This window comes from Lynx rufus, unplaced genomic scaffold (genome assembly GCF_022079265.1).
Source record: "Lynx rufus isolate CCGP_SWC_20201006 ecotype Redwood Valley unplaced genomic scaffold, mLynRuf1.p SCAF_24, whole genome shotgun sequence".
Lineage (NCBI taxonomy): Eukaryota > Metazoa > Chordata > Mammalia > Carnivora > Felidae > Lynx > Lynx rufus.
Window position 1 is genome coordinate 4,505,010 of NW_025814839.1, and position 18,615 is coordinate 4,523,624.

The 18,615-nt window shown below is 54.7% G+C and overlaps 1 protein-coding gene across 9 annotated transcripts in view; it reads right to left on the minus strand.

The window, feature by feature from the left end:
• Positions 1-18,615, minus strand: part of HECTD4 (HECT domain E3 ubiquitin protein ligase 4) — a 194,082-nt gene that overhangs the window by 5,956 nt on the left and 169,511 nt on the right. For 8 of the 9 annotated variants that reach the window (XM_047088246.1, XM_047088248.1, XM_047088245.1 and 5 more), the window contains 13 exons: positions 18,022-18,201; positions 13,886-15,192; positions 12,682-12,889; positions 10,247-10,470; positions 10,008-10,159; positions 8,544-8,650; positions 7,707-7,830; positions 5,264-5,454; positions 4,076-4,222; positions 3,389-3,508; positions 2,522-2,677; positions 1,040-1,143; positions 711-932 (listed from right to left, as the gene is read on the minus strand). In XM_047088246.1, coding sequence (XP_046944202.1) covers positions 711-932; positions 1,040-1,143; positions 2,522-2,677; positions 3,389-3,508; positions 4,076-4,222; positions 5,264-5,454; positions 7,707-7,830; positions 8,544-8,650; positions 10,008-10,159; positions 10,247-10,470; positions 12,682-12,889; positions 13,886-15,192; positions 18,022-18,201 — 3,242 coding nt within the window. The remainder of the gene's footprint in view (positions 1-710; positions 933-1,039; positions 1,144-2,521; positions 2,678-3,388; positions 3,509-4,075; positions 4,223-5,263; positions 5,455-7,706; positions 7,831-8,543; positions 8,651-10,007; positions 10,160-10,246; positions 10,471-12,681; positions 12,890-13,885; positions 15,193-18,021; positions 18,202-18,615) is intronic. The other variant, XM_047088240.1, reaches the window with a different exon arrangement.

Sequence of the window (18,615 nt, forward strand, 5' to 3'; positions counted from 1 at the left end):
GCCAGGGGGCCGGTCCGACGTGGCGAGCTCTCACTACCTCTTTGTGTCCCCAGGCACGAAGAGGACAGCTACGGTCCCAACTCTGTCCCTGGCCAATCCCAGGTGACCCCCAAGAGCCGGTCTCCTGTGCTCTGAGGCCCTGAAGCCAAACTCTCTTTTGTTTATTTTTGAGAGAGAGTGTGAGCGGAGGAGGGCCAGAGAGAGAGGGAGACACAGAATCTGAAGCAGCTCCGGCTCTGAGCCCTGATGCGGGCCTTGAACTCACAAACCAGGAGATCATGACTTGAGTGGAAGTCGGACACTTAAACCACCTGAGCCACCCAGGCACCCAAAACCAAGCTCTTAAAAGTGAAAGTGGGTCCACCTGTACGAGTCCCCACCCCGACATCCCTGCCTGCTCAGTCAGCTGCCGGGAACCCTTCACCCCTGTGTCCTCGGGAGGCCCAACAGCAGCAGATGGGCAGTGACCGACGTGCCCCATCAAGCAGGAAGAGAAGCCAGAGGGGCTTCTGTCCCCACAAAGCAAGCCCGGCAGAGACAGCTCACGTTCCCTAACGTTCTCCGGGAGACCCCAATCGGTCCTCGGGGGGAAGCCTGGGCTCCCGGGGTTTGGAGGCCCAGCAAATAGCAGATCACAGAGGCAGCCACGAGCCCCGGGGACACTGCTCTGGAGTTCTGCTGTCCCCAGAATAAATGCCTCACTCACTTACGCTCTCAAATTTCTTGACGTAATTGTAGGTGAGTATGTCTGCTTCCTGCAGGTCTTGGTCAGGGTCCAGAGGCTCACCCACCAGAGTCTTCCAGAAGGAAGGCAGGAGGTCCAGGGGAAGAGGGACATCTGCTCGAATCGCAATCCCCAGCAGCTGGCCCAGGAAGTGCAGGAGCTGCTCTTCCCCGTAGGTGATGGGGCTGGGGGTCAGGATATACTTGCCCTGGACACAGACGCAGAGATGCAGCGACTGCCGGGCGCCTCTCCTCCTCCCCGGGAACACGGGTCCCGGCCGCTGCCCCGCCATGGCCCGCGCCTCGGCCGTCTTACCTTGTTTTTGTTGACGGCTGAGCTGGGGCACAAGAGCAGGAGGGACAGTGAGGAGCTCTGCAGCTCTTTACACACCTGCCACAGGAAGTGCCGGAAAGAGCCGCCTGCGGGACACATGGAGGCTGATGGGCATCGGGGGCATCGGGGGCCCCGCCGGCCCGCCCTGCCCGCCCGGAACGGCAGCTCCTTTGCCGGCCTGAACTCGGCTGCGGCGGAGACAGAGCTCGCCTGAGGGTGGGGAGACCTGGGGTCAAGTCCTGCCGGGCCACTTACTGGCTGGGTGACCCCCAGGTCATCGCTTCTCAGGGACCCAATCCGTCAAAGGGGGACAGTCACCGGACCTACGTCGCAGGCTAGTTTCAAGGAGTCAGAGAGACCGGATGCAGAGCCCTGCGTATCTGGCACCGCCCTGAGCTTACACGGATCCGCGGGCTCGTTTAATCCACCTCCGTCGCTCCGGGTTGCACCAGGAGTGGGGCCGCCCGTGCTACTCCGCGCTCCCCTCCCTCGCCCCAGGCCCAGGTGCCCAGTGTCTGTCTGTCCAGTGAGCAGCGTCCGGCTGAACAGCCTGACGCACGAACGCCCGCAAAGGGCAACCGGCGATCATCAGCATCTCTGCTGCCGTCATTCCAAACGTGCCTGCGGTTTTCTTGCCAACTCCTCTCTGTGGCTGGATCCCCTCTCCCCTGTGCACCCCCTGTCAATGTCCTAAGGTCAGGAAGCTCAGAGGACAGCTGTGCGTGCCCACTGCTTGGTCGGAGCCACGCACAGGACGCGCCTGGGGACAGATGTCCTCACTCAGCTTCCACGGAGAAGCAGGAGACCCCGGCCTGCTGAAGCCGCCAAGGGCCGGGCTTGGGAATCGGACAGACCTGGCTTTGAACCCCAGCTGGCTGCCCGACCTTGGGGACACTACTTGGGTTGGCAGCGTCCCAGTTTCCCCACTGGTCCAATGGGACGAGGCCGGTCTCTTGTGCAGTGTTGGCGCTGTGAGGAGTGGAAGGTGCTGAGCACGCGGTCCTGAGAGCCGGCTGTGCCCGGAGCACGCTACGGTGCCGGTTGGTGGCTCTGGCCAGGCCCCCGAAACCGGCCCCCGGGCCCGTGGGGGGGAACCGGTGCTTGCCAGGGACCTCCGCCCAGTGCCGTCCCAGCTTGGGGACCCCACCTCTGGTGAGCGCTAGGGGGGTGCCCTTCGTGCCGAACGGACACAACAGAGACACCCTCGGTTTGGGTTGGCCCTCTCCCCCGGGAAGGGCCGCTGGGCTCAGAGTTCGGATGTGTCCCATGGGAGACGGGGGCACTGGGGAGCCCTTCGGTCATCCTGGCTTCTGCAGAGCAGGCTAACAAGGACACAGCTTCCTTAGTCTCGCCAGTGGGGGGGATTGTGGGCAGTTTAGACTAAAAATAACTCCAAAAATGTTCTCATTTCAACACAGCCTCCACCCGAACTGGCTGCAGAGCCCGGCGGGGGCCGCCACTTACTGGTGCCGTGGACCTCCTCCCCGGTGAAGCGGATGTTGAAGGCGTAGGTGGGGTCACCGCCACTGGCCAGCTTGACACAAAGCTGGGATGAGGGCACCGAGGCCAGCTGCCTGGCAGCCTGGCAGAAGTAGGAGTTTTCAGAAGCTCTGATCTCCCCTGGGAAGAGAGAGGAACCAGTAACACCCCCCCAACCCCCGCCCCCGCCCCGAAGCAGCTTCCTCTCCTTCCTCTGCTCTTCCAGCCCAGGACGGACACCTGGCCGGGCCTTCGCCTGCCTCCTGGCCCTCTCCCTGCCCCTGGTCTGCCGCCTTGCCTTCTCTCCACTTTTGGAACATCTTCGTGCCTTGGCCGTGTGGCTCCCAGCCTTCCCTCTGTCCCCGGGGAGGGGGGGGTGTCCTCCCCATCTGTGATCCTCTCCCCTCCAGTTCGTGTCATTTGTGGCACGTGTGGGTTCACGTGCCGTGGCAGACTCCTGGCTGCCTCCCCAGCAGCCACTCGCCCCAGTTGCTTCGGTGCCAGAACCCCGACTCCAGCAAGCCCACGGCCAACCAGAGTTAAGCGTACACATCCCAGCCTCCCCTGCAGTTAGGTGTGGCCACGTGGCAGGCCTCCCGGGAGATGGGAAGCCAAGGCGAGCCTCCAGGAAGTGGAGAGCTCCTCCCCTCGCTCTTGCTGCCAGGAAGGCAGGCTCACTAGGGGACCCTGAAGGTGGGAGTCACACACTGGGACACTAGAGGAGAAAGACGAAGCAGCCAGATGGATGTCTGGACTCCCTTCTTCTAGAGGCTTCTTTTCTGTGCAAATCAACTAAATCCTTTGTTCGATCACAGCTATGTTGTATTTTCTGGTCTGTACAGCTAACTTTACCTCCCACGATTTCCAGGGGGTCCAACGTGATCTCTGGAGCTGCATGGTCAGCTGTCCTCTGTGCGGTGGCATTTAGCACCCGATTCATGACCGTCACCTTCGTGTCGTAAAAGATGAGCCCTGCGGGGAGGAATGTGGGAGAGAGGCTGGGATGGGGCTGCTCGCCTTCCTTCCCTGTGGCCTCTGAGGCCCGGCGGAGGACATGCTGTCCCCTTTGGGTCTGTCTAGTCTCTCCTGGGATGCCCTTCAGGCCCCTGAGGCACTCAGGTGTCACAGTCCTGACCTTCCGGGAAGCAAGTTCATAGTATCTGCTCAAATGGTAACGCACGAACCTTGACTCTGTTGTGCCCAGGAACACCTAGTTGGCAGATAGCGAATCAGAGCCTTATGTATTTCTAAATAACCCGAAAACTTTTTGTTTTTAAGCTTTATTCACTTAAGTAACCTCTACCTTCAGCATAGGGCTTGAACTCACGACCCTGCGATCAGGAGCCGCGAGGTCTTCAAACTGAGCCAGTCAGGAACCCTTGAAAACTTTAGAAAATTTAATTTTTCAGAGCATAGCTGAAGTAACCGCTCTTGGCTGGGAGCGCCGTTCCTGGGGACACACGTAGGTCACACGTAAAGGAGAAGGGTCATCCCGGGCAGTTGCTGGGTCTGGCCGCGGCGGCGGGCGCAGGCACTGACCTTTGGCCTCCTTCAGCAGGGCGGCGATGCTGTGGGCAAACATGGGGGTCTGGCGCAGCTCCACCAGAGGCAGGAAGAAGGTCTCCAGCGTGGTGTTCAGGGACTGGAGCAAGGCGAACCGCAGGCGCAGGCTCTCGACGGGCACGTCTGCAGGGCACGGGGGGCGGTCAGGCCGAGACTCTCGGTCACGAACAGACTCAAGTGGCCCCCATCGTTCGAAGCGGCCATCAGGAGTGGGCACTTAGGGGGGACCGGGAGGCTCCCGCAGGGGATCTCATCCCCGACACCCAGAGACGCTCAGCAAGTGGGGCCCTCAATCTGCCCGAGCCTGTGCCCAGCAGAAGCAAAGGCGGGAGGCCCCGCCTGGCCAGAAGGGAGGCTCGGGCGCTCAGGGAATCCGAGGGCGCCCCCTCCCACCTTGGCCTATCTTTGGGGCCCTGCAGAGCTGCTATTTTTAATTTTCAACTTCAAAATAATGAGACTTCTAGGAAGCCACAAAAATAGTAGAGTCCCGGGTACCTTTCATCTGCTTTCCCCCAAAAGCGACACATGTCAAGACCTGGACACGGAGACACTGGCACACTGTCTTACTTGTTCACGCTCACGTCCGTCTCCTCTCCAGCTGGGAGAGATGGACATCGGGACCACGTCTGGCCCACGTTTACCTTGGAAGTATCAGGAAGAGAGCAAAGGCCCAGGCCGTGTGGCTGAGCAAGAGTGGGCAGACTCAAAACCGCCTGGGGCACACACGTGCACAGGCACAGAAACAAGCCCAGCGGTCACCTTCCACGGACGGGTTTATGGAGAACGCCTGTGGGTGCATTCGTGCGTGCACACGCACTCCTAGCTTTTAGTAGAGACACGCCGCGCGCTCTCCGCATGGATAATGCCTCTAACGCGTGGCCAACTCTGAGCCCCGCCCCCTCGCCACCGACTCCAGCGGGGCATCCGCCGTGACCTCTGGGCGGAGGCCTGGGTGCGGTGATGGGGCGTGGTCTCCCAGCAGCACCCGCGGCTTCCTTGCAACGAGCACACAGTGAGGCCTTGTAAACTTTTAGCTCGGCCACAGTCGCAGCTTCGTGCCTTTCTCTCCCTCTTCTTTGCCCCCGTGGCTCACGGCAGGCGCGCCTACCCCGGCGGCGGCGCAGGGGACGGTCCCCGAAAGCCAGACCCCCGGGACCCACATACTCAGGAGACAGGCCACTCTGGGGTCGGCGGCGTCTGCGGGGTCCAGATACACCTCGTGGGGGTGGAGCCTCGCGGGCGTGATGGCGAGATGGCGGCACAGCCGGTTGATGTACTGCACGAGCGCCACGTCCATCTCCAGCGTCCACTTCCTTGAGGCCTTGTGCGCATGTCGGACATCGATGCAGGCACACCTGGGGCCGGGGGAGAAGGGCGAGGTGGGGCGGGGCCGCCGGGGACTCCTCATCGGGAGGCCGGTCGCGACCCAGCGGGAGGAGGGAGCAGAGCAGGCCATAGGGGCCGAGGGGCCGGAAGGGCACATCCCTCCTGGGGTTTCGCGCGCCCCCAGGTGCTCCCTCCTGCGCGGGGCGAGGGCGCCTGGCTAGGGCTGGGGCTCGGGAGCCCTTGGGCTCAAATCTCGGCCACCTGGCGACCCGGGCCACAAAGAAGCCTGCTTTCTGAGCCTCGGCTTCCTCACCTATACGATGGAGCCATAGCGGCGGCGCTGGACTCATGAGAGCTCGCTGAGGGTGCGCACGGCCAGGGCCCCAGAAGCCACCGGCCGCCGGCCTCACTGAAGCCGTTACCCTCAGCCAGCGGTCCCGTCCCAGGGTTGGCGCCGGGAGCTACGCCAACAGGCAAAGGTGTGTTTGTGAGGGCAGCGCTTTAACTGCAGCCACATCACACACGACGCAAGTGCCCACGGCTACGGGACCGCGGAGTCCTCTCCTGCGGTGACACTGAATGACGAGGAAGAACGAAAAAGGCAGACGTCTGGTCTGATCCCACTTCCGTAGCACTGAAAAACTCTACCCCCAGAAAATGTTGGGAGACACGTTTACGGAAGCCCCCTGGGCACCGAATCACAGGCCCTCTCCCCTGTGCCTGCCTATACTGTATGGGCTTTTTATTACGCGCGCATGTCCTTAACCTGCAAACGTTCAGCTGCTCACCCGAGAGAGGCAGGCAGGCTGGTGGGTGGATGGGTGCCTTAGCTCCGGAGCTCGCAGCACCTCAACTGGGCCACGTGCCGCACAGGGTGCATCCTGCCAGGAAGGCCTTCCTCGGGGCAATGGCAGAACCTCTCCGGACAGGCCTCCTCCCTCCTACCCAAGCAGCGCTTAGAGAGCAAGCTTCCTCTGTGGGGATCCCCTCACAGCCCCCCCACACTGGCTGCCCTTGGGCCCGGTGTCGGAAGGGGCTCAGGGCACAGGGTGGCCCTGTGACACGCCGGAACGAGCCCTTTAGCTGCAACAAACACGTCACTTGGAAATCCGTTTGTAGTCCAATTTGCACCCTTCCCACTTCAAATGCACTTTCTAGTCCAAAACAGGTGATTCTACTTTTCAAAAGCCCCAGAGTTCTCTCTCCTACTGGCTTAGTAAGAAACTCATTCCTGCCACCATGATGCAGGCCCATCCAGGGATGGGCCCGGAGCCTTCCATGAAGGAACAAAATGGCGGAACCAAGCAGCAAACGGCTTCTGAATCCTGAAAGTGGCTTTTTAAGAGGCATGCTCGAGGCAGCCATTCTTTCCCTGAGGCCGGGCACACCTTGCTTTGAGCGCCAGGGGTGAGCCCCGGAGTAGGGTAGGCAGGTGTCTTCCAGTTTGCAGATGTCACGCCTGCCTGGGACTCCCTTGCGGCTAGAAAGGGGAAACCATCCTTGTCTGGCCCTGGGGACCTGGCGGGCAGTGACCTTGCTGCGCTCCTGCCTGGGAAGGAGAGAGAGTGGGCAACGGAGACTCGGAGACAACGCGGGACTCTGAGGAACAAAGGGTCTTTGGAAAGAGAAATCATTCCTATTAGGGGCTGAAGCGTATCTCCCCCCCACCCCTTTCCTAATGAAGTTAAAGGAGGTCATAAGGGCGGGGCCCAGATCAGCAGACTGGTGTCCTCATCAGAAGCAGGCAGGCAGCGGCCTGTGTGCGCGCAGTGAGAAGGTGACCTTCTGTCCATAAGGCAAGGACAGAACTCAGGAAAAACCAACCCTGTTGAGCCCTTGACCTCCAGAACTGTGAGAAAATGAATTTATTGTTTAGAACAGAGTCTGTTTCCAAACAGGTTCTAACACCCACTTTAATAATTATGAAAATTTTGAAAATAACTCAGTAGGCATTAAGAAAGGCAGACAGAATGGTTCCCTGGAAGGATTTTCTTGGGAATACATCCGGTGGCTGAAAACGATTTTTTTTTTTTTTTTTTTTAAGAGAGAGATAGCACGAGAGCAGGGTGGGGGGGAGAGAGAGAGGGAGGGAGGGAGAGAGAAGAGCGAGAATCCCAAGCAGGCTTCACACTGAGCGTGGGGGGCTTGAACCCATATCCCTAGGATCATGACCTGGGCCAAAATCAGGAGTTGGACACTGAACTGACAGAGCCATCCAGGTGCTCCCCCCAAAAAATTTTTATACAAGGTATCAACTGGGTTGAGAGACATAACTTCTTACCTCTCAAAGTGAAGGTCATAACCACAGGATAAAATCGCCCTCCAGACGCTACGGATGTCTTGCTTGGCTCGGTCAATGACAAACTTGTGAAATCCTTCCAAGGTCAGATACTTCTCCTCAGGAACTGATGGAGAAGCATTCAGACTGTTAGGAGTTTGGTAGAACCTCCCACTGCAGGGGCCTCACTACATGCCCTCAGACGTCTCTGGCAGGGCCCGATCCACGTAGTGCCCACCTCCCGCCCCTCCAGGGTCCGTCACCGACCTGGCACAACCTGCGACCTCATGAGGTCAGCGAGCCACAGCCTGACTCTTCTCCAGCTCTGCTTGGGCCTTTATGAAGCTCAAGTTCTAATGCCCAGTAAGTGCCTTCTGGAAGCGAATTTCTTTTTTTTTTTTTTTAATTTTTTTAACGTTTATTTATTTTTGGGACAGAGAGAGACAGAGCATGAATGGGGGAGGGGCAGAGAGAGAGGGAGACACAGAATCGGAAGCAGGCTCCAGGCTCTGAGCCGTCAGCCCAGAGCCCGACTCGGGGCTCGAACTCACGGACCGCGAGATCATGACCTGAGCTGAAGTCGGACGCTTAACCAACTGAGCCACCCAGGCGCCCTGGAAGCGAATTTCTAAGCAGATCTCCAGATCTTTACTTTCAATCACCATCATCTACTTTTCACCTTGGATACATGGTATTTTGGGAGCTGCTATGCTGACCTCCGTAAATTCACAAAGATGGCATTGAGGCCCTGCCTCACCTAAACCCCAAGGGAGCCCAGCCAGTCAGACAAATGCTGGGTCCAGGGGCCTACCAGTCTCCAGGCCCAAGTTACTCATTCACCTTCTTGTTTTTTGGTGGGTGACTTCTCTGGGTCCTTCTCATCTGGCTTGCTCTTTTCTGGGGACTTTGGCTTCACAGTTGGCTTCTTCTCACTTAAGGCAGTCCTGCTATAGACCAAAGCACTGCAATCAGAATTCCTGTGCCTACACCTTGTCCTGACAGAGGACATGCAGAGCCTCACACGCGCATTAGTTCAGACTCCCCTCCCCCCCCAGCACCCCCCACGGCCTGCAGTTCCCACAGGGCTGGGCTCAAGACCAGCTCTGTTCTCACCAAGGGGTTTACTGAGCAAATTAGGACAAAACGATCCCTTAACTATGAAAAACCTGAAAGAGATGCTTTTTGAATGTTCCTTCTACATACTTTTGAGCTGCACAAAGAAGCAGTCACTAGTCAGATGTAGCCAAAGTTTAAATTAAAATAAAATAACTCAATTCCTTGATCATACTGGCCACATTTCAAGCGCTCAGTGGCCATCTGTGGCTAGTGGCTACCGCATTCAACAGCACAGACAGGGAAACAGCACAGATTTCCATCACAGAAAAGTCTATTGTACGGTTCTGGTTTGTAAGCACCACTTATATATAATTAATTAATGAAAGGACAGTTGATTTTTCTGATCCTTTAAACAATTCCTCAAGAGACTCCTGCCAGGTCACACTTTGCTATCGAAGATTCAGTTTTGAGTTCTTGAGAGTCATCTGCCTATGTCTGCAAAAACTTCTGTTAATTATGTGTGCACACCCACACACGAAATACTATGGCGCTATAAAAAAAAAAGGGCACGAAGTTATTTTTGTGTTGATACGGGGTCATCCCCAAAATTAGTAGTAAATGGAAACAGCAAGGGGTAGTCCCTGTGTACAGTATGGAGACATCTGGGAGAACGCTCATGTGCTTGTGTGTACACACAGAAGAGTTCTGGAAGGCTCTGGAAGTAACACTGGCAATCTCATGGAGGGCGGCAGAAAGGCTTAGATGGAGAAGAGGTGTCGCTTTTGACTGCATATGCTGTTGAATTTTGTACTACTTTAAAATTTAATAATACATATGCACCAATAAAAGGTTATACACTTAACTGTTAAAAGCGGGTTGCTATATATGAAGTAACGATATGTTTTTAATACGCATTTTACAGTTTTTCTGTATGACCTATGCATTCTTTGTGTGGTTAAAAGAAGTCAGATTTTTTTTTTTTTTATGACAATTCTGTACATTTTGGATGCCGTATTACTTCAGACTGGCCTGCTTTCCAGCCTGCATGGTCCAGATTTTACTACACTTTTGGGTAAAACGGAACACTGTGTCTCTGAGTCGACAAAGCCAGGGACCAAGACGGCGCAGCAGCAAAGAGCCAGGGTGTCTGCACCTCTGGGGAGCAAGGAGAGCCTTGCGGGGAAACTGTCAAGGCGGCGGCCCCGTGTCCCCTGGCGGACGCACACGCCGGGCCCCTCGGACGCGCACCTGACACTGTTGAGCACAGCCTTGTCCTTGGCGGGCGGCTTGGTGATGGGCCGCTTGGTGCTCACCACCTTCACGGGGTGCTGTTCCTTCCCGCCCTTGCTGTACTTGCTCTTGTCGAACTTGGGCTTGGGCACGCCGTATTTCCTCAGGATCTGTGGGCACCAGAGGGAGGGAGGGTCCTCGGGCTCAGCCCAAGGCGCACCTGAGGCCTGGCACGCGGGGCGGGGCGGGGCATCTACCTGTGTGAGCTGGTCTTCCAGCACCTTTTTCGGAGGCCGGACGTTGGTGAAGAAGAGGTGGAGGAGGTTGCCTGGGGTCTGGGAGTTGATCTGCTCCTTGCTAAGATAAATGTCCGACACTTTGATGGGCTTTGCCGGTGTCAGGCTCAGCATCTGTTCCGAATGGGCACAGCTCTTAAATATCTCCGTCAGCACCTCCCTGGCACCGGGCACCAGCTTCTCACCTGTTACAAAACGGGGGAGGACGAAACAATTCTGCCGTGAACGTGCTACGTCAGGAGGAGCCTTGCAGCATTTTCTCAGAAACAGCTCATCTTGGAACATGGGTAATAGACGTTTAGTGGCAGTGAGGAGCAGGCCACTAAAACCTGGTTTCCTCTTCGAGGGCACACACCCCAGCCGCACTCCCGGCCCGCCCTGCTGCTGGGTGTGGTCCTGGGACAGGAGACAGGAGCAATCCTGGGCCAGTCTGCCCTCCTCTGCGCTCATCCCCTCCACTGGCTGCACGGACACGACAACCCCCTGGGACTCGGACCTCAGCACTCACCCTGGATTCTTCCATGTGCAAGAAACACACTTCCACTGGGTTTGAGCCACTGTCCTCTTAGGGCTACTTAGCGCAGCAGTTTAATCTACCTTAACTTCAACCACACGTTTGTGACGGGCAGTCCCGAAGGAACAAGAGAGTACAGAGTCTGCAAGTGCTTTTAGTGCAAAGCGCAAGCTGTCGAGCACATCTCGCATTATTAGTGTGCTTCAAGACTTGAGCAAGTGGGAAAAGAAAGTTCTCTTAGATATAAGAAGATTGTCCATGAGCACAAGAAAAAAAAGTTGGATGCTTAACCGACTGAGTCACCCAGGCGCCCCTAAAATAAACAAACTTAAAAAAAATTTTTTTAATTTTACCAGTTTGTTCGTTGTGGATATTTTGCATTAACTTTGACTTCTATAAATACAGAACCAAAATATTATTTATCTAGATTACAGAGATTTTTGGAGCCCATTAAATTTTGTGCCCAAGACCTCACTTCCCTCACCCCGGTCCCAGCCCTGAGGGAATATTTCAAAATTTTATGATTGGGGCAACAACAAAGCCCATATTTGGTATCATATTTTTGTACTTGTGGAACATGAAACAAATTCTATAATACTACTATGAAATTTCAAATATTCAAGATTTAGAAAAAAAGGACATGGATGAAAAATGTCGAGCAAGACTAGAAAAAAAAAAAAAAAAAAGACCACACAAAAGACTGTAATCCTAACAAGAAAATAACCACTGTTTCTAAGTGAGGCGAGCCGTCGGCCTCAGACGGGAGTCTGCTGCTAGATTCTGCTCAGCGGGGCCTCGGGGCCCACGTCCTGGATGAACACTCCGTATCACACAAAAGAAGCGGGGAAGCCACAGAGGGTCCACCCCAAAGAGTCGTCAGAATGACAAAGTGGGACTTGGTGAATAAGGGGCTGGAACTGTTTCTTCCCCAAGAATTAGAGCAGAGGTGGAGACATTTACTGTCCTCAAGCAAATGACCAAACGATCACCAGACGTGTGCTTGGTATGTTCCAGCTCCACAGGACGGAACAAAATAAATACATCTGAACTTGAACAGAGGGAAGCCTGGCTAGATAAAAAGCAAAATGGGACTTGGATGCAAGTCCATTCTCAAGCCCGAAGAGAGTCGTGGCACAGCCGCTCCCAGCGGTCTCCTGGCTGGAACGCAGCAGTGCCCCGATGGCCCTCAGAACCCTGACAACTGCCGTGAGCCGGGCAAAGAACCTCTTGTCCCAAATCCATGACACCCTCCACATCATTTCTCAAATCACCAACCCCTAGAGGTGCTCCCCAAGGTTCCTTTCTCAGGTAAGAGGTTAAAAATAGGGGATATTGAGGGGCACCTGGGTGGCTCAGTCAGTTGAGTGTCCGACTTTGGCTCAGGTCATGATCTCACAGTTCGTGAGTTCAAGCTGTGCTGACAGCTCGGAGCCTGGAGCCTGTTTTGGGTTCTGTGTCTCCCTCTCTCTCTGCCCCTCTCCTGCTCACGTTTTCTCTCTTTCAAAAATAAACCAACATTGGGGCGCCTGGGTGGCTCAGTCAGTTGAGTGTCCGACTTCGGCTCAGGTCACGATCTCGCGGTTCGTAAGTTCAAGCCCCATGTTGGGCTCTGTGCTGAGAGCTCAGAGCCTGGAGCCTGCTTCAGATTCTGTGTCCCCCTCTCTCTCCTCCCCACCTCTGCTTGTACTCTGTCTCTTTCAGAAATGAACAAACAAAAATAAATAAATAAATAAAGCAACATCAAAAAAAATTGGGGATATTAGAAAAAAAACGGGATATTGGGTACAAAGAAGGGAGGAGAGGACTTTTGCTCATTTTTTCCTGTAAATTTAAAACTGCTCAAAAAACAGTCTATTCATTAAGAAAAAAATCCATAACCCACCTTTAATTGATTTATCATTGAAATAATCTTCTAGCCCTGGGCTCCCCTGAGTATCAAACAGACTCTGATTTACTACAGATACAGTGAGAATCTCCTCCGTTGACATCTCCATCAATTCATCTTCACCGTCCAAACTTGACAAACCGATCAAGTCATTGTTGTTAAATAAACTTGCTCGAATTTTCTCAATCTTGGCTCGGGATCTTATCTGTGCGAACAAAGAAAAGGGTCAGCATTGGAGGAGAGGAATGAATGGCCTTGTTTTCCTTCCCGCCTTTCCCTGAAACCCTGTCCTCGTCTTCAGTGCCGTGAGTGCGGTCTGACCCTGCTAGCTGGCCTCCTCCTGGTAAGGTCTCCGCCACATGCCAATAGCACTAACTTGGAAGGGAACATCTCAAGTGGAAATCTCTGTCGCTACTCCCTGGCCAGGTCTGTGGCTTTACTCTGATGCCCAGGGAGCTGAAGTCCATGCTCGGCTCGGAAAAAGCCCCCAGGCAGAGGGTGCATAGATTAAGAGAAGCGATTCCAGGGAAGAAGCCAACCACCAGGTTCTTGAGCTTTCCTGTCAGAGCTCCCTGGAAGAGGAAGGTGAGGCACGTTTCCTTCTGAGGGCCTTCCTCTCCGTGTCCAGGGAGGCGAGGACAGTTTTACTCCGAGCCTGAGTCCCCTTACACAAGGGTGCAGGAAGACACAGGAGGTGGGATTTCTAGACAAAGAGGCCCAAGAAGCAGATGGGATCTTGACGTGTAAACGTGACCTGGAAACTCAGAATCTCTCCAGCAGAACGGCAAGTCTGTTCTCACGCTCATCAGTGAAGATCCCTCCCGCCAATGGCAACATTTACAACGACCCAAGGCCACTCAAAGCTATACCGGCAGGCCTGAGCTGGATCGCGCTTGATGAAGCCCATCCCCTAGGAAAGGCAGACCCCTCAGACCCCTCTGCCTCCTTCCCACACTCAGCAAGAACTGCAGGACTTCATGAGATCAGACTTGACATCACTCGCAGAGATGTGACCTCAAACACAGATAATCAACATAGTAAGTCACTGCGGTTTCCAAGAGCCGCTTCAGGGAGCTCCCTAAGTGCCCCCGGGTCACCTAGCAGTTAATCCCTCGGAAAGGACATTGGGGGGTTTAAAGAGGCTTGTGGGGGTTCAAGCCGCTCATGATTTCAGTGGTTGCCGAAGCGTGAGCGCCGTTACCTCCACGACCGCGAAGCCTTTGATGGGGCGTGCTGCGAGGGGCTGGTTGTCCAGGGACGTGACCGTGTACGCGGAGCCCATGTCCGACACAGAGGCCGTCTCTGCGTTGTCCAGTGGCTCCGCCAGGCTGCCCAGGCTGCCCAGACTGCCAGTGCTGCACAGGGAAATGTCTAGACTCTCCTGGCTGGACACCACGTGGGGCTCCAGTACGCCAGGAGGGATGGGCGGCTCAGGGCCTGAGGGCAGCGGATCCACGGAGAGGTCACTGACTGTCTGCGAGATGCCCTGGGAGCTGCAGGTGGAGGCCTGGCTGGTGGAAGCGGACGCGCTCACGCTCATGGCAGGGGTCAGGCTGCTGGACGTGCTGACCTCCAGGCTGTCTGTGCTGGGGAAGCCGAGGGTCTTCTCCGCCTCGGCTTTTCCATCGCCGCCCTCGGCCTTGTCCTTCGGCTTCCTGGGGTCTTCGTCCTGCAGGGGGATGTAGATCTCGTCTTTGAAGACCCCGCCGTGGGCGTTGCAGGCCTTGCGGATAGCACCTCTGACGATGCCCTCGTCCAGGTGGGTGGGGATCCCAGAGATGACCAGCAGGCGGCTGTGGGCGGTGGGGCCCACCAGCGCCTGGCAGGCGTCGGCGATGGCGTCGCTCGTCACGCCCAGGCCCTGCGGGTCCTTCCTGGTGAGGTGCCGGAGAATGATGAGCAGGGTGAGGGCTCGATGAAACCACAGCATGTCCTCGGGCTTGCTGCCCCCGATGCTGAGCATGGCGGAGTCGGACTCCACCGAGCGCGAGGACTGGCGCTTCCCAGAGGAGGAGGCCTTTTCCCGCTTCATCTTGACTTTTTTCCTCTTAGACAGGAGGCTGGGGCTCTGTGGTGTCTGTCCCGGGGAGGAGGACGAGGAGGACGAGGAGTCGCTGAGATTGGGGGCGGTCGTTGAGGGCACCCCACTGGCCGTGACACTCATGTTCGTGGGCAGGGTCACTTCAGCCACCGCCAGGCAGCCTTCCATGAGCGCGTGAAAGTAGGTGGAGAACCTGCCGTGGTCCGCGGCCGCCACCGCCCCGGAGCCTCCGCAGGTGCCGCCCGAGACCCAGCTCTGGGTCTCCTCGTCATACAGCTTATGGAGCTCCGACTGCAGGGCCATCAGCATGGCCAGACAGGGGTTCAGCTGGAGGGCGATGGACGAGGACAGGCCAGCAGGGTGCTTCCTCTGCTCCAGGGCGTGCACCGTGCGCAGCAGCTCCGCCAGGAGATGGAAAACAAGCTCCTTCACACAGGCCGCCATGTCCGTGGTCCACAGGAAGTTTCCTGAGGCGAATATAAAACAGTAACAGCAGCGGTCACTTGTACGGCCCCGATTCTGTACTAGGGACTGTTCCCGGCCACGTGACGCACTCCGCCCTCCCGGCAACCTGGAGAGAGGCAGGGCCTACGCTACTCACCCCCATCTCACCCATGAAGCAGAAGCGGAGGCTCCAAGAGCTGAAGCCTGGCCGGCTGGCCCCAGAGCCTGCGGCCTTAACCCCCGTGCCACACGATCGTGCAGAGCCGGCGTCTATGGCTCACACCAAAAAAAGTCATTTTCTTTCTCATAAGGTTATCAAGCGAGTTAGTGACAAGTCACGAGAACAGGACTGCCCAAACCATGAGACGCTTACTCTGGGGGGCACACAATCCAATTTTATCAGCTAGCACAGAAATCCACACTGACAAGGTATCCTAACTCCTCTTCCAGCCCTGGTTTTTTCAACAAGAAAGCCTTACTGTGAGCTGGTGTATATATTATATATATATTATGATATATATGATATATATCATAATATATATATCCTTGACAGACAGTGGGCCACAGACCCAGAGCCTCTGGCAGCAACAGTCAGAATTTCCTAACAGTAACCATTTTTATCTTTAACCTTCTGGTTATAGCAAGAGATACTAATTTTCCACTTAAAGTAGCAACATAAAACTCCCCTTAAAGTTTAAAAAAAAGAGGAAAGAGCTGATTGCCAGAAAATCAATAAACGCTGACAAACATGATTCACAGACATGGTGGAAATCACATAAAGAAGGCATGACAAGGACTGAAGTTCAGGAAATTTGTCTAGGACAAGATGGGTCACAGGTTTCTATCAAGATCCCTTTGTGCCAGATGTGTATCTTAAATTCACACACTCATGCTGTGGGCACGGAGCCCCAAGGGCCAGGTCAGCTGACTTAGCAAGAGTCTCCAATCAGGCTCAGCACCTATAAGGGGAGGGGATTAAACTGCCTGATCTCTTAGGGGAGATGCTGTTTTGTAACTATTTTAAGTTTGTTTATATATTTTTGAGAGGGAGGGCACAAGCTGGGGACAGGCAGAGAGAGGGGGAGAGAAAAGAATCTCTGCGCTCACGGTGCAGAGCCCAACGCGGGGTTTGAACTCATGAACTGTGAGATTATGACCTGAGCCAAAATCAGGAATTGGACCCTTAACCGACTGAGCCACCCAGGCATCCATTTCGTAACTTTAATTTTTTTTTTCTTTCAACGTTTATTTATTTTTGGGACAGAGAGAGACAGAGCATGAACGGGGGAGGGGCAGAGAGAGAGGGAGACACAGAATCGGAAACAGGCTCCAGCCTCTGAGCCATCAGCCCAGAGCCTGACGCGGGGCTCGAACTCACGGACCGCGAGATCGTGACCTGGCTGAAGTCGGACGTTTAACCGACTGCGCCACCCAGGCGCCCCTCATTTCGTAACTTTAATTGGAAATGAACTCAGGGTTGTCATGCCATGTGGGCACTCATGAAGCCATTCAAGAGAACAAAGGTCACCCTCAGATGCTCATGTGACGTCCTTCCATTGTCCTTCCTCTGCCGTTTGCCATTCATATAAGAGGACAGTGTCGGAGAGAATTCTTCTCCACCAAGACTGCAAATGGCCGGTGAGTGGAGGCTGGTCACAGACACTTCCTTCCTACAGTGGTTCCCCACTCACCTTCCCTGATCCCTCACCCAGTGTATTTTAAAGAATTTGATTTCATTGCCAACATATAAAAACTGGAAAATTCACATCAACATCTGCATTACCGGTTTTTGAAATAATGCAGCAATGAGTGGCAGGGCTCAGTGATTGTCTGATGGAACATGAGGTGCCCGGGCCCACTTTCCTTCTATTTCCCCCATTTACGTCATCTGTCTGACCCCTGAGGGCATTTAAGTCTGCAATATCATTTCCCGTCCAACATTTTATGATAAAAAAATTTCAAATACATGGGGAGGCTGAACTACTTACACAGTGAATGCCCGTACGCCCACCACCTGGGTTCTCCCATTACCATTTTGCTAAATTTGCTCTTATGTACCTTTCTACCTATCTATTCATCCAGAAACTTATCTTAGGATTTGATTATTTCAAATTAAGTTGCAAACATCAGTCTGTTTTATCCCTGAACACTTAAGCAGCCATATCATTAATGAAGTTCAATATTTATTTAGAATTTGAGGTAAATTTACACATGGTAAAACGTAAAACTCTAAAGTTTACCATTCTATGAGTTTTGCCAAAATGCAACCCCCCCTTTAAAAAAACGTTTTTTCATGTTTATTTATTTTTGAGAGAGAGAGACACAGAGCACAAGCAGGGGAGGGGCAGAGAGAGAGACACACACAGAATCCGAAGCAAACTCCAGGCTCCGAGCTGTCAGCACAGAGCCCCTGATGCGGGGCTCAAACTCATGGACCGTGAGATCATGACCTGAGCCAAAGTTGAATGCTTAAGTGAGCTACCCAGGCGCCCCAAAATGCAACCCCTTTTCAACCTTTCTGGAACTAGGAAGTCATGATGTTTGATTTTGCAATGTCATTCACTTCCATACCACCTTTTACCTCCAAAGTTACAAAAATGGCACATATTTGGGTTTTACAGTGAAGTATGGTAAAATTAATCTTATCTTCACGGTTAGTTGCTGCCCCTCAAAATAATGAAAACACCCCGCACGTCACGTGTTTAGAAGACTAGGCTATACCCTACTGTCCACTCTGCAAGCCCTCTTCCAATGACTGCAACCTGACAAGAGGCCACCAGCGTGCAAGCCCCTCCCTTTGGCACTGAGCCAGCTCGCCCAGGCCCGATCCTGGGGGGGGAGGGAGGCCTTACCCAGCAGCTCCACCACTTGTAGGAGGACAGATGTTGGGATGGTGTCGGGCTCATCTTCGGATCTCCCTTCGCTGTCCTCTAATCTCCAGGACAGCAGCTGCTCCGCGAAGGCCATGGCCAGAGGGAACTCCAGAGGCAAAGAATGCAATACCAGCACGGCTCCGGGCGGTGGAGACACCCCTGGAAGAGGGGCCAAGGAGAAAGACTCATAACTGGCAGCACTGAAGCCAAAATAAACCTAAGAAAAGGACCCACCAGGTGTGCGTGGAAGAACAGGGCCGGAAAGCCCACCTGCTCATCTGTTGGAGGGGAAAAGAAACATAACCCCCTCCCCCCCATTCCAGACCGTCAGCTGCAGGTGCAGGAGGAGCCAGAGGCCACCCCTCCGAGGAGTCCATTTGTTGGTACAACAACGGGACAAAGGGCAGCAACGAGAACAGGGAAGGAGACGCTCCCCAGCTGGTTAGACACCCACCAGCCGAACAACCCAGCATGCAAATACTAAGTCAGACTCTAAAGGTGCTTCATTGGAACATTCCCATCTTGGTAAAGAAATAATCAGCCGTTTGGTGTGGCTGCAATCCTGTGAGACCA